This window comes from Sciurus carolinensis, chromosome 15 (genome assembly GCF_902686445.1).
Source record: "Sciurus carolinensis chromosome 15, mSciCar1.2, whole genome shotgun sequence".
NCBI classification, from domain to species: Eukaryota; Metazoa; Chordata; class Mammalia; order Rodentia; family Sciuridae; genus Sciurus; species Sciurus carolinensis.
The window spans coordinates 27859340-27881427 of NC_062227.1; the positions used below are offsets into that span (position 1 = coordinate 27859340).

At 42.7% G+C, this 22088-nt stretch overlaps 1 protein-coding gene across 1 annotated transcript; it reads right to left on the reverse strand.

Moving 5' to 3' along the window:
- Positions 1–11404: 11404 nt before the first annotated feature.
- Positions 11405–19157, reverse strand: Tgif1 (TGFB induced factor homeobox 1). The gene is made up of 3 exons (XM_047526717.1): positions 18792–19157; positions 13302–13528; positions 11405–12405 (listed from the first exon to the last, which is right to left on the reverse strand). The coding sequence occupies exons 1-3, from the start codon at positions 18805–18807 to the stop codon at positions 11830–11832; spliced, it is 819 nt and encodes a 272-aa protein (XP_047382673.1). The 5' UTR covers positions 18808–19157; the 3' UTR covers positions 11405–11829.
- Between the last annotated feature and the right edge of the window lie 2931 nt (positions 19158–22088).

The following is a 22088-nucleotide window of genomic DNA, read 5'->3' on the forward strand; positions in this document are numbered from 1 at the left end:
GGGGTGTCAGTGGTAGAGGGCGTGCTTAGCATGTAGGAAGCTCTGGGTTCTGTCCCCAGCACAAAAAAAGGAAAGAAAAATCCTCAGGCCTCTTAGATCTTTCCTCCTCCCATGTCCAGAGAAGACCACTGGGCTTAGCGGGGCTCACCCGGCACTGTCTAGCCACCAGGCTGTAACGCAACCACTATTCCTACCCCTACACTGTCCCCTCCACCCCTTTTCCTCCTTCCTGTCCCTCTTCTACTATGGGTAAGCCTCCTCTTCACCCTGATTCCCTTTACCCTTTTTTTTTTTTTTTTTTCGTGACCAGGGATTGAACCCAGAGGGGCTTAACCACCGAACCACATCCCCAGCCCTCTTTTTTAGTTTGTTTGTTTTGAGACAGGGTCTCGCTAAGTTGCTTAGGGCTTCAGTTGTTGAGGCCAGCTTTGAACTTGGGATTCTCCTGCCTCAGCCTCCTGGACCACTGGGATTACAGGCTTGTACCACCTGGCTCCAATTCCCTTTATTTCTACCTGAAAAAACGCTCTCAAATTTAAATGTTTTAACATAGATTGTTCTTTTCTCTTGACTGAAGTGTCAATCCTAAAATTTGCAATCACCCTTTTAATGGTTTTGCCCAAAGAAATGAGTCATTTTGGGCTGGGGATATGGCTCAGTTGGTAGAGTGCTTGCCTTGCAAGCACAAGTCCCTGGGTTCCAATCCCAAGCACCCAAAAAAAAAAAAAAAAAAAAAAAAGAAAAGAAAAAGAAATGAGTCATTTCAACATTTTGTGACCCCTCTATGAACCATTACATTTGCATTCTGGGGTTGGGGGTGTAACTCAGCAGTAGAGTACTTGCCTAGCATGCATAAGTTGCTGGGTTTAATCCCCAGCACCACAAAAACAAAAGTCTGCACACATAGCAAATCTTTCACCTACACTTATGGTGATCAATATTTTATACAGCTTTTGTTGATTTCAAATAACCTATTCTGTTATTAGGTCTGTTTGTATTGTTTATGTGCTTAGAAAATTAGAGTTTTCCAAAGCCTAAGTGAACATCTAATCCAACCCTTTGCTTTCCTGGTGAGGAAACTAGTTCACTCTTAGCTGTTCAGTATTCTATTAAGGCCTCTGAAGCTAAGGTCAGGACATTTCCTCCTCCTCCTCCTCCTTCTCTTCCTCCTCCTCCTTCTTTTTTGGTATTGGGGATCGAACCCAGGGATGAGCCCTTTTTTGTATTTTATTTAGAGACAGGGTCTCACTGAGATCTTCAGACCTTGTTAAGTTGCTGAGGCTGACTTTGAACTCGCAATCCTCCTGCCTCAGCCTCTGAGTGACTGGAATTACAGGGTGCTTCTGAGCACCTGTGAGGCCCTAGGTTCAATTCCCAGCACTGCGAGACAAAAATTGCTGCTATTTTGGACACTGTTGGAAAACAGTGGTGAACAAAGATCTAACAGCTCAGTTTAAGAGATGATGGTTCCCTTGTCCTCAAGGTCACAGCCGACAGTCTCTGCGCTCCCTCTCCCTCACACAACTTCCTCATGGAAAGTCACAGGTGAGAAGGAAGTAGGGCAGCATGAGGGTCAGGGTGAAGGGCACTTTGCTGCTGCTGTTTTAGGAAGCCAAGAAAAGTGGACTGTCCATGGCGGGAATGGGCGGGACCAGGGCCACGCAGGAGGAGCTCAAAGGCAGAAGCTGGGTTAGGGACATTCACCCACCAGGTGGCAGAACTCTGAATCCACCCTACCTAGAGTCAATCAAAGATTCAACAACAGCATTCATTTGTAGTAGAATTATCTTTTCTCTAAAATTGAAAGAATTTCCACTTTGTTACCTCATTTAATCCTTTCAACAACTTAGGTATTCGTTTGAGGTTTATAGTATTGTAAGTGTTTTGTCAAATTAGAGAAGAAGAAACCCAGGCTTAGAGATGCCAAATAACGGGCTGGGGATATAGCTCAGTTGGTAGAGTGCTTGCCTTGCAAGCACAAGGCCCTGGGTTCAATCCCTAGCACCGCAAAAAAAAGAGATGCCAAATAACTTGCTTGGAGGGCTGGAGGTGGAGGGGTTGCCCAGCTGTAAAGCACTAGCCTAATATGACTGAGACCCCGGATTCCAGCCCCTGTACCCTTCCCCCACACACACACTTGCTTGAGGTGACACAAGTTCAATTCTCTTTTTTCCTTGCCCCTGGTAGTACTAAAAGACATTCCCAATGCAAAATCTCTCTTTAAAAAAAAAAAAAATCTAAATATTCTAAAGAAGATTCTAGAAGCCAAAACTATATGGCCTTGAAAGGGAAATAAAACCCAAGAGCAGGTATGGGCTTGTCATGGAGAGTAAAAAGAATGAGAGGTCAATTAAACTTTTTTTTTTTAAATGAAAGGAAGACTCGATCCAATCTGACCTATCACCCTCAAATAAAAAGGTCTTGGTAAGGAGCACTGCTGTGTTTCTAGATCAGAATTCCCAACCCACTGCTAGAGTCTCAGCATCTCAGCCAAAGCTGTTATCATATCTGGCTTCATGGACAGAAATATATCCTGCTTAGTAACTGCATGTCTGATGATAAAGTTTCCCCGACACTGCCCTGTTTCTTATAGTTACTTGCAGTTTCAGGCCAACTGGCATCAAGTCACATACCCACAGACATGTCATTGCAAATGAGCCCGAATCCAGATTCTCCTTTGGCAGAAATTTGAGTTACAATGCGGGACAACCCCCTGAAAGAGGACACAGGGTGGAACGTTGTGACATCCTGCATAATCATCTACGAACGCAATGCAGGCCGAGGTGGAAAATGCCCTTGAAGGAAACCAGGCTGTGGTGTGTGAACCTAGGGGGAGGCATAGAAACAGGAAGGCTGAGATTAGAGGCTGCTTTACAGCTCTTTTGATGTTTCCCGAGCCAACTCGGGAAACCGGGGAGGCTCTGAGAAAGCTGATCAAAGGTACCTCTGAGGGCTCAAATTAACAAGGAGTTGGCAAATCAGGGCAGCACCTGCCTGCAAACAGCAACACATTTCACCAAATACAGTTAATCTTTTCATCAAGCGGGAGGTGGGGACGCTTAAATAAGACTTGCAGAGGCTGTTGATTCCTGCTGTATCTTGGGTCTCTGAAGGGAAAGCAATATTCTGTTTTCTTTGCGTGGAGGTATTGATTTATTTTAAAGCTGATCTTTACCCTATGGTGTAATCACCGAAGCCCTCTAGTTCCAATTGACACATATCACCGTGTTTCAAAAAAGATAGATGTTTTGGGGTTGGAAGAGAGAAGAATGGGAAACTATTGTCGTAAACCTTCCCTTTCCTCTTAATGCAGGTGGGGTTTAAAACTGTAAGCGTTGTCTCTTCAATCTCTAATCGGGGAAAAAGCCATAATTTATGTAGAGAAAAAAATGAGATTATACTATAGCCACTGGATGAGTGTAGAGATTTGATCTGAGGAAAAATAAAAACCAGAAACTTAAAAAAAAAAAAAAAAAAAAAAAAAGTAGTGGCCCAAGCCCAAGTTTGCAGGCTCAGAAATCTGACACCTAGAAAAGGAAATGAAATGCACCAAGTAACAGAGTGTCAAGTTAATACTTACTCAGAGGAGCTACAGAACAGCTTTCTTGGCATGGAGGAGTTCATTATGTCAGGCCCTGGCTAGTCATAAGACTTAGGAAGCCAGAAGGATGTGTCAGATCCTCCTGCAAGTCTCCCCAAGAAGCAGATGCGGTCAAAAGGAAATGGAGTGGGGGAGGGGAGGGAGTAATTTGATAGCAGAAAAGTAAGCAGAGGTACTTGGAAAATAAAACTTGTAGGTGATTTTTTTGCCAAAGTAACCCCCCACATCTTTATCAAACAGTTTGATTAAAAAAAAATGGGGACATTTCCAAGTTATTCATTTCAGGGAAAGTGTGTAGAAGCAGGTAGGTTTGCAGAATCACCCAGTGGGGTGCTGGGGGGGGGGGCTCTATTATAGCTGGTAACCACAGGCAAATTGAACTTGGATGAGTCTCAGTTTCCTCGACTATACCATGGGAGTGACACCTGCTCAGGATTGTGAAGACTAAAAGAGATACGTGCACTAGGTGTTCAATAAACACAATAATAATAATATAGTAAACAATAATGTTTCCATACATGTTATCTTTTCCTTCTAAATTAATCTGACGTTTTCATTGCAATCCTGGATTTACAGATGATACCAAAAAAATGTTATTTATAAAAGTCCTTCAATTAGAAGTTCTGGTTTGTTTGTTGAGTTTTTAAATCTTTTCTTTTCCTTTCTTATTTATTTATTTTTGCAGCGGCGGGGGTTGAACCCAGGGTCTCCTGCATGCTAGGTAAGTGCTCTAGTGTGGAGCTCTACTCCAAGCCTTAGTTTTTCAATTAATAAATAAAAATTGTATGTATTCGTGGTTTAGAACATGATCTCTGGATGTATGCACAAATTGTGAAAGGACTGAACTGAACTAGTAATGCAGCAGAAGGACTGCTGTTAGAGAAGTTAAAATAAATGATATTCTAGATTGTGAAGATTTACTGTACATAAGAGAAAAAATGGCAAAAACTATACTATAAACGTTCCTTAAGATGGGGTTGCACCCAGATAAGTCTATCCTAAATTGAAAACACTGAAAATCCAAAATACACTTGATGCACCTAACCTACTTCATAGCTCAGCCTAGGGTACCTTGAGCATGCTCAGAACTCTTACACTAGCTTACTGTTGGGCAGGGTGACACAAAGCCTATTTTATAATAAAGTATTGAATAACTCATGTAATTTATTGAATATCTGTATCCAAACAAAGCTGTCAACACATTACCCATACTGTGGAGTATCCGTAGTTTATTCTCCCCGTTCCATGACCGACTGGGAGCTGTGACTTGTTGCAGCTGCCCTGAATTACAACAGCATATATGGTTGGTGTAGAATAAGATCAAAATTCAATTTATGGTTTCTACTAAATGCATATTGTTCTCAAAGCATCTTTCTTTGGTGTGTTGCATTGGGATCCAACCCAGGGATTTGAGCTATATCCTAAGTCCTCAAATCATCTAAAAGTGAAAAACTGAACTGCTGTCAATCAGGATGGTCTGAATAGTAGTCTCCCCTTATCCTGGAAGGGGATATGTTCCAAGACACCCAAGGGATGTCTAAAACCACAGATAGTACTGAATCCTACATCTGTTTTTTTTTTCCAGTACATGCATAAACAAGCTTAATGCTTTCCCTAACTTAACCAAACACTTGTCATGCACTCTAGGCATAAGTTTTGCAGTTTGAGGTACACAGCAAAACTTTCATGAACTTCTTTTGCCTTCTTCAGTTTCACAGATAGATTTATACTTACCTCAGATCTTAACAACCTCAGCATAGGATTTTTTTCTTACCTTATCGAAAGTGTCCACCTTTTCCCTTAAAGGAAGAACTTCATGGTCACTCTTTAGCATATCCTATTTGCCATTATCACTACACTTCCACTTCGGGATCAATGTTAAGTCAAAAGGTTACCTGAACACAAGCACTGATACATCCAGTGATCTGATAGACTGCTACTAAGTGACTAACTGAGTGGGTAGCATATAGCATGTGAATACATCAGAGGAAAGATTTGCAGTGTTACACAACATGAAACTGCTTCATGCTATTTAAAACAGCACGCAATTTAAAACTTTTGAGTTGTTTATTTCTGGCATTTTCTCACTTAATAACTTCAGCTCTTGATTGACCATTGATAACTGAAACTGTGGGAAACAAACATTTATGGCATTTGCCATAAATGGATGGAACTGGAGACTGTCATGCTAAGTGAAATAAACCAATCCCAAAAAACAAAGGCCAAGTGTTCTCTTTGATATGCAGATATTAAGACACAATAAATGGGGGTAGGGAAGAATAGAAGTACTTGGATTAGACTAAGGGGAATGAAGGAAAGGGAGAGAGGATGAGAATAGGAAAAACAGTAGAATGAATCGGACATTACTTTCCTATGTTCATATGTGAATACAAAATCAGTGTAACTCCACATTAAGTAAAACCACAAGAATGGGAAGTTGTACTCCAAATATGTATAATATGTCAAAATACATTCTGTCATGTATAACGAAAAAGACAAATAAAAAATTTTTAAAAATATGCGTACATATGTATATACACGTATTTATTACTTACATGGAGTATATAATGCAATTATACATATTTGCTTTATATATTATATACAGAAAATATTAGATGTGTATATAAATATGTAATAAATTGAGATGAAAGAAAAACTGAATTTGTTCTAAGATCACAAGTTTGAATGATCTTATTAAATGTGAATATATTCAATTTCCAGTCATTTTATTTATAAAAACAATAGTTTGGAATATTTCTCAAAAACAAAAGAACAAGCTGACACTGTTTCCTAAGGTAACAATTTATCTTCTGGAGTCCCTCTGCGATTTCATTTCCTTACCTGTACCCTGTTGGTTCAATGTCTGTCTATAACCATGTACTTTCTAAATCTGAGTAAATTTCCATCATGGGAGTTGAATCATTTGTAAGTCATCCACGCGGTACGTCAAGGTTGCGCGTTCTGTTGGTATCCGTAGAACATTTCATTCAAGAACTGTTTCCTTGACATTTGGCTAAATCCCTGCAGACTTATTCTTATTCATCCATTTATCATGCTTCCCTTGTTTGTCAGCTGTGCTATTGTGATCATCAGCCACAAAGCGTTTGTTGAATGTGTTTTTCTTTTCACCCTCTGCATCGTAAAACTCAGCCCAGAAGGCTGTTTTTAATTAAAGGTCATGATTTTCAGAGGTCAAGACGACTCATTCTCTTGTTAATGAACTTAATGAGATCGAACACTCTCTAAACAGTACTTTCTGCTCTCTTGCCACTTTCTGGAGATAACTTTAATTTTTGGTTGGATGCAAATGAGTGTTTACCTTCCTGCCTGTGCTTCCAGGCCTGTTATTTATGGGAATGGCTTTACATAAAGTAAGAACCATGTGCCAAACTTCAAATGCATGTTATGAGTTGGCCTGGGTGACAAAATAACTCTATAGCAATCCATATCTCTTTTGCAAAAATTGTCTAGTGTCCAAACAAAGAGTACCAAAAAAAATTTTTTTTAAGGTCTGGAAAGAAAATGATCAACTCTTAATGTTCTACTTAAGAACCATGGTTAATTAAAAAAAAAAAAAAAAAAAAAAAAAAAAAATTCCCAAACTTGTCCATGTCATCAAGAAATCTTTAAAAAATTCTCAACCCCAGGTCACAGTATATTTTGAGCTTTCCAGGTGATTCCAATATGCAGAAATTTGAGAACCACTGATTTAAAGTTTAAAAATAATAGGAAAATTCTGGCTTATAGACAGAGTGGAGTCTCTTTCTTTTTCAGACCCTTTTATCACCCCCTGTAGGTGATAATCATAAACTAGGAACAAAATATTTAACAAATAAAAAGCTAACTGAAGCCCAAAGAGTGATCAAAAGTAGTATTTCACTTTAGCAGGGAGCCAGTTGTCTTCACTTAAGATAAGGGAGTTTAAGATGTAGAAGGTTCTGGTTTTATGCCTGAATCCTATTCTTTAGGTATGTGGGGTGGTTGACAGCTGCAGATTTAGTGTCTTCAGACATCATGGACACAATTGGGATGGGCAGAGTAGAAAAGTTAGCAGTTAGTTAGGAGAGGTGTTCTGGAAAGGAGAGCTGCAGGAGCAAATCTCATATTCTGAATCTTTGTTCAAATCCTTGGTTGACTGGTGCAGCGGGGCCCCGGGTGGCCCAGTGAAAGGCAGCAGCTGAAAATGGAAGAACTGATCAGAGATTTCATCTACTCTCCATGATAGAGGAGCAGGGTGAATTTTCAGTCCAGTCAAAAGAACCACCTGAAGACAAAAATTAACTCTTCAAAGAATGTAGCAGAATCGACTCTATTCATGCACCATCCATCATGTCCAGTGTATAGTAAAAATAAAACCACAGTCCCCAGAACAACTGGCTCCCTGTTAAAGTGAAATACAGTTAACAGAAACTGACTCTGATTACGATGTTACAATTAGCAGGAAAGTGCTTTATGGAAGCTATTATAAATAGCTTATATGGTAATAGTCTCGTAATTAATAAACAAATGAAAAATCTCAGCACAGAAGCAGAATCCTTTAAAAAAATCATCTCCCCCCCCCAAAAAAAAAAAAAACCCAAATGGTAATCTACATGTGAAAAACACAATAACTGAAATTTCCTGGATGGGTTCAACAGCAGACCGAATTCAGCAGAATTAGAGAGTTGAAAATAAAATATACAAATCATTGAATCTGAAACAAGATTGAAGAAAAACAGCCTCGCAGATATATAAGACACTTTCAGTGCTTTAATATAAATTTACTGGCATTCTAGAAGGAAAGAAAGCAGAAAAACTATTTGAAGAAATAGTAGCCAAAATGTCCCTAAATTTGGTTAAAAAATAAATGAAACTGAAAACAAACTTACAGATCCAAGAAGCTCAATGAACCCCAAGCAGTTTAAATACAAAGAAAACTAAATCTAGGCACATTGAGGTCAAATGCTGAAATTCAAAAATAACACAGCCAAGGAGGATATTATATATAAGAGAACAATGATACAAAGGACTGCTGATGTCTCTTTAAAAACAACAGTGGAGGCCAGAATTCATGCCTTTGAAATGCTAAAAGAAAATCACTATTAGCTTAGAATTCTCCATAAGTGAAACTAACCTTCAGAAATGAAAGTGAAATCAGTTTTTTTCAACTAATATTTGTTACCAGTAGGCCTATACTATAATTCTTAAGGAAATCCTTCAATTTTCAGACAAATGACAACAGATGTCACTTGGATCTGCCAGAAAGAATGAAGAGCACTGGAAATGGCAAATATTTGACACATATGAAAGGCTACATGTATTTCTTGTTTACAAAACATGTTTGTTAGAAGATAAAATTATAGCACTGCACTGGTAGGTTCATTATGTGCATAGATATATAAGAAAAACAAAGGAAGAGTTTAGAAGGTGAGTGGACTATACTGCTACAGGGGTCAATATTTTATATGAAGTTGTATAATATTAACACTCAGATTGTAATAAGTTGAAGATGTAATGCTGCAATTCTTACAACCATTAACAATAAAACAGGGTATAGTTTATAAGCCAATAGAAAAATAAAAGCAAAATACTAAAAGCTAGGCCAGGCGCTTCTGTAATCCCAGTGACTGGGGAGTCTGAGGCAGGAGGATTGAAGTTCAAAGCCAGCCTCAGCAACTTTGCAAGACCCTAAGCAACTTAAAGAGATCCTGTCTCTAAATAAAATATAAAAAGGGGCTAAGGATGTGGCTCAGTGATTAAGCACGCCTGGGTTTAATCCTCAGTACAAAAAATAAATACCAGGGGTTGGGGAAATAGCTCAGTGGTAGGATGCTTCCCCAGCGTGCAAGAGGCCCCCTAGTTTCAATCCCTGACACCACAAAAACAAAAACACACTAAACAGTATTCAATTAACCTGAAAGAAGGCAGGAAAAGAGAAACAGAGAATGGGGTGGGGAAAAGTAAATGAATTAAAACATATTTAATAATTACATTAAAAGTAAAGTGACTACACACATAGTAAAAGGCAGAGATCATTAGACTAGATAAGAAGCAAGACCCAGTGTATGCTCTGTGAGATGGTTTTTAAACACAAAAACACAAATAAATTAAACGGATGAATAAAGATATTCCATGTAAATAAGAAACACAAAAATCATTTTCTATTTGGCTTGGATATGAATAGCTTTTTATGTTTACCTTTTCAATTGTTTTTACCCGTTCTGAAATAATAGCTTACTCTTATCATACATCAGTTATATTTAACCAGGATCTACTAACAATCTCAAGAGAAAAACTACATAAAACTCAGGCAATTTAGAGACCTTTTTTCCCAAACCTTTGGGTTTCAGTGACCTTGGGGGATCAAACCCAAGGCAGGCTGGGTAAGCACGCTACCACTGAGCTCCATCCCTAGCTCTTCTTTTAAAAGACTCCTGAGTCCTTTACTTCCCATTTTAGTGTGATTGATAAGACCTCCTTAACATTATATCGTTTTGAGTATTTGCTGGTCTCCCTTACCTGTGCTACAGCAAAACGGTTTGGCCTTTGATCCAGTTACTGGAGCAAGCAATGATTTTTCAATCGCTTTTGTTTATTTCCCTTGTATTATGTTAATGTGTTTTGTTTCTTTTATGTATCAGCATTATATTTTGGTTTATCTATTTCTGTGACTCTCTGAGGCAGGGCCAGCCCATTCCTAAGGGCACTTCCAAGGGCACCCCTGGAACACCACACCTTTTTCTCACTTCATTTTCTTACACCTCTTGGTTGTCATTATCAGTTTTCCTCTTCCGCTTGTGAAAAAAAAAAAAAAAAAAAAAAAGTCTTTGAGTTTATCTCTTTCTATGGTAGGGATTTTCTACAACAGAGTTTCAAAATTAGACAAACTTCAATGTAGAAGAATGTTTCTGCACTCTTTCAAAGGATCCTGAAGCCATAATGCTTCCCCAAACTTAAGACAATTCACAGCTGGGGCAGGACCATGAACGAACATGACCAGGCCAACAAAGAAACTTCATGCTAAGCATGATGATAATAAGAATGGTTTTGTGGCATGCGACAAGTGAAAGGAACACTACAAATTCCCTTCTGGCTATCTGGGCTTTGTAAGTAATTGTCTAGCCTAACAAACTCTATTTGTGCACAGCACCATGTTTTCAAAAACTTGTCACCTTGGAAGATGTTTACCTAATAAAATAAGAATACCCACCATAGACAGGATCTCCTCCATCAGTTCATCATCTTAGAGAATGTTTTAATGTTTTAAAGGTAATTTCTCTAGAAATTAATATTATTTTTGAATATAAGACCTTAACTGTACCACAGAGCAAAGCTTATTTTAAAGGATAACATGGAAGAGGAACAATACTAAGAAATTGCTTGTACTGTTAACTTCTGAAAACTTAAACCATAACTAGTTGCTTCAAGACATTTTTTTTATTCTCCAGCATGACCAGGTTTTTAAAAAATATAGGAGAGATCACAGTAAGGATTTAGTGATTAGCTTAGCGTTGATTAAATGATTCTTTTCAATTTGCCATTCAGCCCAAAGAAAGATTTGAGGGCCTGTTATGCCTCCTATCAAGAGTAAATATCACACATCCTGTTTATACACATTGGCTTGTTGTCCACAGTTCTTCAAAGAGTCATTGACACCCCCCAACTCACACTCAACCCCACCCCCACTTCCTGCTCATAGGGGTGCCTTATTCCTACTACTACTTAAGAACCACCTCCTGCAACAAAATACTCTGCATTACAACAACTTTTAAAGAAAATACTTTATTACGTCATGAAAAAAGGCATCGATCAACTAGATTCATACTTGTTTGAAAAAAAAATGAAAATTTTATTAATTAGACAGTATGTGGGCATCCTGTTCCACATGGGAATGAAAAGATGCTATAGGTTCTCAAAGTATTGCACAGTCTGAAAAAAAACACCAACAAAAAAGGGGAAGGGGTGGAAAAAAAAAAATCACATGATATTGGGAGCCATCTCACATTATGAATAATCTACCAAGAAACATTTTAAAAAGAAAACCCTTTGTTTCTACAGTAGCTTTGAGTTTATAGTTCTTGGAATGACTGTATTCCATTGAAGACATCTCAGTAACAGGAAGCTTCATTTTAGCAATCCCATGTGCAAATATTAATAAAAAAATATATAAAATAATGCAATTCATCTCTTGCCATCACTCCCCCCGGCAATCATGACATTTTTGAGAACTGTTTTGCTTGAAAGGGGGGTTAAGCTGTAAGTTTTGCCTGAAGCTCCATCTCTGCAGCCCGTTTGAGTGCAACATCCACTAGAAGCTGAAATCCACTAAAATCCTGGTTGAGGTCCGGCGGAGTAGGGGGCGGAGTGTTGAAAAGACCACTCTGAGCGTTTGTACCCGGTCCAGACTTACATGTGTCCTCCGGGTACATGAGAGAGGTGTCTGTAAAGTTGCTGGCTGCCATCTGCTGTATATCTGTGGTTTGTCCCACACCAACCGACTGGCAGAGAGAGAAAGGCACATCTTTCAATGCAGTCACAGTGGTATGGCAGATCACGGATGGACGAGCCAAAATCGATCCCGGGGACGACGGCTTGGGAGACAGTGGCCTCCCTAGGGTTGGGTTTGGTCCAGCTGTGCAGGAATGAAACGGGCTCTCCTCTAGAGCTGGCATGAAGTTTTTGATTCCCATCGCAGCCTCCATAGAGCTAGCTTCGGAAACCTTGGCCCCACGGCGGGAAATTGTGAACTGATTTGGATCTTTGCCATCCTTTCTCAGCATGTCAGGGAGGAGCCTGCGGCGGGCGTTGATGAACCAGTTACAGACCTGAAATCATATTGGTACACTTGAACGCTTTCCTCATTCACTCAGCAAACAGGTTCTGAGAACATTCTACGGGGTGCCTAACTGACTCCTCTCTTTGTATGAAAGAAGGCACAGAAAGGCTTATCTAGACTTACAAGGTACTTCAAGGTATTTGAACCTAGCCAAGAAGGAGCTACCTCCTATCATAAATCTCCTTCCTCTTTAAACACAAATTTGCTTTGGGACCTCATTATCCTTAAATCTCTTCAGGAGGGGAAAAAGATATAAATTTCCAAATACCCGAAAATGATTTGAGAGAGGAAGCTTTACCTTTAACTCTCCCCTTTTTAACCTATTACCTACTGCCCCAACACTTGAGTTAATCAACTACAGGAAAACCTTTCCTGTATGAAAAGTGCCACACCTCCTCAGTAACTGATTTTTCCCAGTTCAAATGACTATGTCAACAGACATAACATGAATTACCTCACTGAAGTCTGTCCTTGTTTAAATATCAAACCAGTTTCCTGGGCAATAGAGTAAGGTTTAACCTCCTTTTTATGTTTGAAGGCTCTTTCAGGCATTAAAGGAAAAGCTATCTGACAGATGACTGTCAAGTGTTTCTGTGTTCTCTAAATAGTCAGTTATTAGCTTTTAGCACTATAAGGTTTCCAATAAAAAGATATTTCTTCTTTTTTTTTTTTTCAAATTGGGAGGAACTTAATGACTTGACACACAGGAATGCTATAAAATGGCTTTGAAAATAAAAATTCATGCATAGCCTGGGGGTGCAGCTCAGACGCAGAATAAATGCGCATGCACAAGACCCTGGGATGATTCCCAGTACAGAAAAAAAAAAAAAAAAAAAAAAAAAAAAAAAAAAAAAAGTGCAAAAACCTTGTGCTCCCTTTCCTTACCTGTAGTGTGGACAGGTGAGTTTGCTGGGACAGTAATGCTTTTTCTTGCTCTGAGGGATAGGCATTGTATCGGTGCTCATATAGCCAATCACGCAGAATCTGAACAGATTCCTTGGGCAGGTTGCCTCTTCTCCGCCTCTTGCCTGAGCCAGATGAAGAGGAAAGGTCCAGGGGTATGTCCATGCTGTCCTCATCCTCAGTCTCACTGCCAGATGCTGCAACAACACCTAGAAAAGGACAAAGGCCAGCTGTCACTCGCTTTTATCAGCAGGGTAACTATCACAGAACTTATTTATTCTGACCAGTCAGTGTAAATGTATTTTTTTCAACCACTGAAAACCAAAGCAAAAGACCTGTGTTTTCTGCCCTGAATTACCTGTAAAGTCCTCAAGAGTAATTTGACTAGCTTCACATGGTAGATACTCAACTGAAATGCTTTTGCTTAGCCATTGTCCCTAGGATTTAACTTCTCACATTCCTTTTGAAAGATGTTCAGAAATCTTTTGTCCAATCCATTAGGAGACAAACTGAATAATTTACCCCATTTGAAACAAGAAGTAGGTATGTGTTTAATGACCTTCTCTTTAAGGTCATTCTTAACTAGAAATAACATTCTAATGAATATGCTAATGTACATTTTAAGTGTTACTCTTCCTCCTTCCATTAAAGTTTTGAAATAAGAGAATTTCTATTTTTTCCCTCACTGATATAAGAAGGAAAAATTACCTACCTAGTACTCTAAAGGTAAAATACTTGTTAAAAATTTCTACTAATTCCATGATCATTTCTTAGTCATCACTATATTTATTCAGGATTAGACACCTACTTTCAATGAACAGTACTAGTCACTTCATTAAATACACCCATTAGTTGTCAGTTTCATTACATAAAAAAATATTTTTCTACTATTAGTACTTTAGGAAGACTTCAAAACATGCCTGACACTGAATGAATTTACAACTTTGCATAAATTTCAGCTGCTAGTTTAATAGGAACCTGTAATATTACATATCAATAAGCAGAGTTCAATCTTAAATTCTTACATGACAAAGAAAACTAAATATGCAACCCCCAAGGAAGCTCTTCCTGTTGTACATACTTTAATCCTACCAGAAATTTTAAGAATTCACAAACCATAGAATATTTAAATCAGAGTTCAATAACAATTCAGACCTGCCTAACTGTTAAACATCATTTTGAACTAAAAAAAAATTAAATAACAAAAGCTATTAATCTCACCTTTCAAAACTACAACAGGTAAGTATGAATGACTAAAGAAATATTCTTTGTTGGGGAAAAACAATCCAGAATTTTTAGTATAAATAAATTACAAATTATAAGCATGCTTGAAAATATCAGTTACTTCTGTATTAGATTAATTTTTAAAGGTGTTGCATTTTTAGCTTCATGTATATTTTCTTCTGTAACTTTGGTTGAAAAAAGACCCAATTTTAACTGAGTAATAGAAAATAACAAAATATTCTTCACAGTAATAAATCATATAATGTATGTTTAAGGAACTTTTAAAAAATACACTGACTGACTTTACTTGGTAACACATTTTTACTTTTGGACTGCAGGGGGCGGAAGGTGCTGGAGGGCGTTCCTACAGGAAAAGTAAAAAAAAAAAAAAAAAAAAAAAAATGCTCCAAAGACAAAGTAAAGCAAGTTCTAACAAAAGAGGTGAATGATTTTGCAAATTCACTGTAGCTCAAGGCTCAACAGTCAAAAATAAACCACACTAGAATCCTAAATTTTAACTGCCATGTATTTGAAGTTTCCCTTCCCTGAAGATTTAATTAAACTGTTTCTTAAAAAATTTATTTTAAAGAGAGGGCATATTTAAAACTGAAACTGCTTTCACTGCTAAGAAGTTGAGAAACTTTCAAAACCCATGTTGAAGTTTGTGTGAACTACTAATAAAATACCTTGAGATTATAAATGAGTTCCTGTTTCACATTTGCCTTGATAACTAAGGAAATCACTTCTAAACACGTGTCAAGTTAATTGACTAACTAAAGCAAATTTGAATAAAGCAATTTGTTTAAACTCTCCAACGTCTGAAAACTTCAAGGCTTTTATTTCCCTCCCCCCCTTTTTTTTTAAATCTAGAAAAAGTGTGAAAAATTGCTCATTGAACAGTGAATTCCCAACTGTAAATTGGTAATAACTAAGAGTTTGAAACAAGCAAATAAACAATAACAACAACATAAAAGAATAAAAAGCTCAAGAGTGCCCTTTGATCGGCTTGCTTAGTTTGACAAGAAGCTTGATCTTTTGGAATAGGTTAGTGACACACAAAAGCAGGTTTCAGTTAAGCGACACCAAACTAAGGCAAGACTTCACTCTGTTCTCAGTTCATTCGGGGGGAAAAAATGAATGCCAGGCCTCTGGATCTCTTAACAAATATTTTCAATATGTGCACAAAAGCTGAAGTAACAGGAAGTTAAGACTTCAGTGCCTTGGCTGGGCCAGCTGATATTTCACTGGAGCTAAACCACGTTTATTGCTGTCAGGACTGTTTTCATTAAAACTCTCCCTCCTGATTGTGGCTCAACTTGGAAAAACAAAGACTTTTCCTCGTTACTCATTTCCTACTGTAACAGAGCTTTTGAAAAGTTTCCCGGTTACGATTTGTTTCCAAACGTCTTGCTTTGCTTACACTTTAAAAATTGTGTGTGTGGGGGGGGGCAGTGGTGGGTGGGGAGCCGAATCAAAAGGCTTTTACTCTATCCACATACAAGGAAATGTTGTTTAGAAAGCCACAAGATGGCCCGTGGATCCCACGGCTCTAAGAAGCAATCTTGCTTCTCTGCACTTTCTTTTTTTCTGAATAGCCCCGAAACATCCAGGGGAGGGGGGCTGAGACTGTAGCTGGGAAGTTGGATTTTTAATATGTAAGAATCTAGTAATAAGAGTAAAGGAAAGTTTAATTAGATAAAGGCAAATCTAACCTAACGAGTTTCCTGCTCAGAATAGCTCCCCTCTGGAGAAGCAAACAGGAATCCAACTTAACACCCAAGTTACTAAATCCACAGTGCGCTTGGCCGCCCCAGCCAAAGAGCGATCCTAAAACAAGAATTCAATATGGTCAGGAACTGGTCAAAAAGACGAGGTGGGGGGCGCATTTTTCTCGTCGAACCTTCTTTCTCCCTGTTTTTAAACCACTTTAGGAGATCTTTTTGCCGTCTTCGGTTTTCTAGGAGGACACATTATCATCAGACGCCGGCTTACCAAAACCCGTGCACTTAAACTGAACTGAAAGTGCTTTTGTTTTAAGGAAACTTGAAAAGATTTTCAGACATTTCTATAGACAGACAATAGGCCGGGACCGACTTGTGGAGTCCTACCGGAGCCGATAGGCAAGGCTCCCTCCAGCCCCAGGTAGTCTTGGACAGGCGGAGGCAGGACCCGGAGGCTCGCGGGGAGAGGGAGGAGCCCCGAGCAGGGCAAGCCGCTTTTGTTCCTGAGCGTTGTTGGGCTCCAACTGAAAACCGCCTGCAAACTGTATGAGTTAGCACGGACAGGGGACCTCTGGGGCTTCGGGCCACTAACGAGCTAAAAATGGGGTCCTGGATCCCACATCCTCAGGATGCCTGCCCCCGATCCCAGACGATTTGCCAGGGAAACCTAAAAAGGGAAAGAAACCTCGGCAATCTCAGCAGTCTCGGCTACCCCCACGAGCCAAGGGGCAATCGCAAAGTTTCCTCTCCAACACGTCACCTTTCATTGTTTCCATGAGTCGGCGCTGAGTAGCAGCAGGACCTCTGTGCGCCCGGGGCTGGGGACCACGGATTCCCCCACCCACCCTGCCAGGGACCCCAGCCTGGTTCCTTCGGGGATGCCCAAGAGGGCCGGGGATGGGAGGCGTAGGGGGAAGGAAGCCCGGGGCGGGCAGGGAAGGAGGAGGGGTACCCGGTGCCTGAGCCTGGAGGCTCATCAGAGCGGCCCCCGCCAGAGTCCAAACAATGGGGAGGGGGCAGGTGGAAGCCCAGTTTTGCATTCCGCGCACTCGAACCACTCTAAGCCAGAAGCCCCCCGCCGCTAACGCTGGCGAGCCCTATCAGAACCCAGAGCGTCTCCTGGTGAGTGTAGACCTGTCAGCCCTACCAAGCATGACACGGCTTTGCACAGACACCCGGACGTTCCCTGCGCGTTTTCTCAGCACCAAGTTAAACGTCCCCAGCTGTAAGCGCCCACGTTCTCACTGTGTCCTTCGGGGAGGGGTCCGTAGGGGGTCCTACTACAAAGTGACAAGTTTAATTTTACTCTCGCTGGGAAAGCCTGGGGAAACAGGGAAGTTCCGCGTGCTTGAGTCTCCCACAGAATCCCATCAATAGAACTCTGCGGTAAAAACACAGCTGAAGGAACCCTGTGGGGAGTGCGGCTGCCCCTTCAGAATTCCGTTCCTTTGGAATTGCAGTTGCAGTCCGGTTCTGAAAGAATGCGGAGTTACCAACGCGAGGAAGCTCCTGAGCATGCGCACTAGCGCCCCCCGCCCCCGGTCCTTGGCTTCCCGGAGCGATTAACTTCTGTTTTGAACCACTCCACATAAATCACAACAGAAAAGCCAACTCTAGTCCACGACGGAACACTCGGGGGACCTCCCAGCCAGGGACTCAAAAGTTAACTTCAAAACAGATTTCACAGTCTTTGACCTTTCAGGTATTTTCCCCCCAGTGTACTTTGTTTTTAAACCAGACTGACGGCAAGTTTTAGTTGTAAAGCTTCCAGAACGCTTCGTGGAAACAATGACAGCCTCGGTCTTTGCACTTACAACCAAGCCTGCTTGTCACACTTGGACGCATTTTGACTGCATGCCGCTTTAAGCTGCTTGCCCTGTGTCCTAACTCCTCATCTTGTCCCAAATCCATCGTGGGAAAACTTAGAGGCTGGGAATTTTTTAGAAGTCTAGCTTTCCAAAGTCGTGTAACCCAAGGGCAATGTGGGGGTCCGGGATCACATTCCTCTGACTGTGAAAAAACATCTCGTCACTAAAGAAGGATGCCAGGGCCCACTGGGGAGCGGGGACCCCGGAACCGAACTTTCAGACAAAGGCACCGCGGCCCCGGCAGCTCCGGATCCGGGCCAGGAAAAGCTAGGCGGGGTCCCCCGACACCGACCCCACACCCGCCACCCGCCAGACGGAGCTAGGAGCCACGCGGCGGCTGGGCCGAGCGTGGGGTGTCGGTGGAGACAATGAAACTTGGAGGAGCACAAACAAGGCGCTGAGCATTGATTCTTGACAACGTGCCAGCAGCGTGGAGAGGCTCGTCTCCCCACAACAGCCCCTCGTGTTGTGTCTAGAAGGAAAACAGCAACTGCTGTTCCAGACATAGTCTCAACAAAGAGAACGGCCGCCGCTCCAGCCCGAGAGCCCCTGGGCGGAAAAGTCCACCAAGTCACTCTCGCCCCAAGTCCAGCGCGGCCCGGCCCGCATGTTTCTCTGGGACTCGCACCCGCAGCGCGCACAGACCGCGGCCGCCTTACCTTTCTTGCTCTTCATTCTGGAACTCCCCTCCCAGCGCAAGGCAATGCTGGGGTCTCGAGGGACCAGGAGCCGGGACACAGGGGGCAAGCGGTCGTCCTCCTTCGCCGCAGACGCTCCTGCAACTTATAGGACGTGCTCCAGCCGTTATTGCTAAACAAGGCGCTCGGATCCCAGGCGCCTGCTCCTTGGGTGGAATTCAAGTGACACTTCGGCTTCCTCCTGCCGGGATCTTCTGGCAGCGGGCCGGGGGCTCTCCCTCACCCAACTCGCTCCCCTCCCCACTCCGCTCCTTTGTTCCCAGCTCCTGCACGGCGCACCTCGGCGCTGTCAGAGTGAGAGGCGAGGAGGGAAGGTACAGTAGGTCCTGCCTCCGCCCCCAGCCGCCCGCCCAGTCTCCCGCCCGTCCCACCGCGCCTCTGCCCCTCCCCCGCACCTTCCAGCCCGGGTGGACCGAGCGCCGCGGCCACTCTGACCCGGCCGCTGTCACCCGTCCCTCACGGGGGTGGCGGACCCCAGAAACACTATCTCGTCTGCCTGCTGCGCGTGCACCGCCCGCATCCCTCGCCCAGAGGCGGAGACACCAGCCGAGCGTTCCGGATTTCTCCTTTGGGCCTTTCTTCCCGAGGCTGGCCAGAGTGCGTTTGGTTAGGAAATTGCAACAGATGGGAAAAAGGACGCCCCCTTCTTCCCCTCCTCCACCCCAGGGAAGAAAAGACTCGCCCTCTTGTTTTTGACAGCTGCCCCAAACTCCACACACAGTCCCTGCTCTAGCCGCTTAAGACAGCCGCTTCTGATTCAAGGGGCGGGGCACAAGAGGAAAAGTATTCGGGACAAGAACCAACTTCTTCCAGAATGCGCGGCTGCCATTGACACGCGGGCGCGGCGCGGCGCACCCTTCTCCTCCCGGGGCTCTTCCTCCAACAACGGCAGTGAGAGGTGGGGGATGAGACAGACACCCTAGGCGAATGTCTGTTCCCCCGGGCTAAAGCTGCGAGTTCCGGATTGGATTGCAAGGCAGTTTCGAAATCTAACACGTTGCGAATAGACACTTGTCATGCTCACATGCTCTTTAAAACGTCTCTGTCTGGGGACTGCCCGGGCGCACGCCTGCCCTGCTGCTACTCGGCCCGACTCTGCCACCCCCCGGACCCCGGCAGCTGCCGCCTTTATAGCAAGGAGGCGACCACGCCATGACTGCTCATCCGTTTTGGTAAACAGTATCTACTTTTAGGACTTAAATCCCGCTAGGGGACCCCTCCTCCCCTTCTGTATTTCAAACAGAAACTAGCCATTAAGTAAACACATGTTCCTGTTGGTTTATTTTGGTTGAGTTACGAGGACTCCAACAGGAGTTCCTTGATGAAATTCCCCTTTTAAAAGACCAGATACTGTTTGGCCGACTTCTAGACACGCATGACCTCTCCTCTGGGTCTAGTTTTCGCGTGGGTATGACCCGTTGTTTTGAAGCATAGCAAATGAACTGTCATACACCACTTTCTCTGTCACTGAAAAAGAAGAGAGAGAGAAAAAGAAAAAAACCCAAACGCAAATAAGCCTAGTAAGAGACGTCAGCGCCTGGGTCTGTCTCCAGTTTCGGCTCTGTGCTCTTTTTGTTTTGTAACCTCGTTGGAGATCCCGGTAGGAGAAAGCTCCGTGGAAATTAAGGTTAAACCCGAGAAAGACTACGGCAGCCAAAGGATGACTAACTAGACTTTGGAGTCTGTTTTAGGATTACGCTGAAAATTAAAGCCAGCCTCCTCCGCGCTCCCTTCCCAAAGACACCCCGCCCCGAGAGTGCGTTACGGCCAGGGTTTAAAAAGCTTGGGTGGTTTTTCCAATTACAGGACTTAAAATGAATCAACAAGGGAAAAAGGGTCACTATAAGAAGGCAGCAACCTTACGATTTTTTCCCCCAGTGGTTTGCCGACTGCTCGGCTCAGAAGAGAACACACATCTAAACGCACGGGAGGCAGTGTGAGGAGGGAGGACAGGGTCCTGGGGGGAAACCTCCAGCCTGGAGCTAGCCTGCAACTGCCTGGAGCGCAGTTCCTTCGCGGGGCCTGGCTGTAGATGAATCAGCTGCTGCGCCCGAGTGCGGGACAGATGTGGCGAGGGGAGGGGGCCGGCGTACCCGCCGCCCGTTAGAGGGCCGCCTAGTTATTTCATTTGAAGGGTTGTTTGTTGCTGGGATTGGTGGCTCATATCCGCTGGGGAACTAGGAGAGGAGGGAGGAGAGACGCAGGGAGGAGGAGCCCGGGGCCAGCGCCGCAGCGACTCCGCGGTCTGAGTGGCAGGAGCATCGCCTGGAACCGGACGGTTACTGCGGAGACGCTTTGTTTGCTAACTTCGAAAGCGGGCTTCGGCTGCCTCCACTCTTTCGAAGCCACTCTACCAAACAAACCTTCGGTCTGTTTAACCCTCCTGTTGCCCGCTTCCAGCAGCCGGAGACAAAAATGTTTCCTTCTTCCCGGTGGTTATCCTTGGCCACGCGGTGGCTCTCATTATGTACACAAAGGTAGCTTTTCTTTCGCCTAAGTGAACTTGGCTAATTAATGCGATTCTCCGGCAACCGAGATGGAAACCTAGAGTCGAGGGAGTTTACAGCTTAAAAACAAACTTTACAGGGCAAGGGGGAGGGATGGAGAAAATTAAAAGCCTCTTTCAAATTAGGAGGAGGAGGAGAAGGAGGAAAACGTGGAACCTTAAACTCACCTCGGCCAGAAAGCCGGCTTGATCCAGCCACTGCACACCTTTTGCTCAAGTAAATCATATCGAAACAGTGTTTATTAAAGCTGGCAGGATGCTACCAAAAGGAACACAAGCACAATTCTGTGATGCTGCTAAAGCTTGATAGCCTCACAGGTGAATGTCACCCCAAGCCATTCCCCAATGCCAGTGCCAAACTTGTTTTGGATTGTTAGTGTCTTGGGTTCTTCGAAACTCAGAAGAGGAAAGCAACCCCCCAAAAAATGATCTCTAAACGCCAGCAATTGCTTTAGGATATTTTTTTGTTTGCTTGCTTTTCTCAAGGTGGAAAAACAAGTTTCAGTTCTGGCTCTGTCAGTCCTTAATGTGTCAGGGCCTCTCTGTAGAACCATTTCAGTGACTTTTAAGATTCCAGTGCTTAAAAAAATTACATGGGGGCTGGGGAGATAGCTCAGCTGGTAGAGTGCTTGCCTCGCAAGCACAAGGCCCTGAGTTCGATCCCCAGTACCGCAAAAAAAAAAAAAAAAAAAAATTACATGGACTTACATTTGCTACATATTATTAGCTGAATCCCTATGAATTTTAATCGA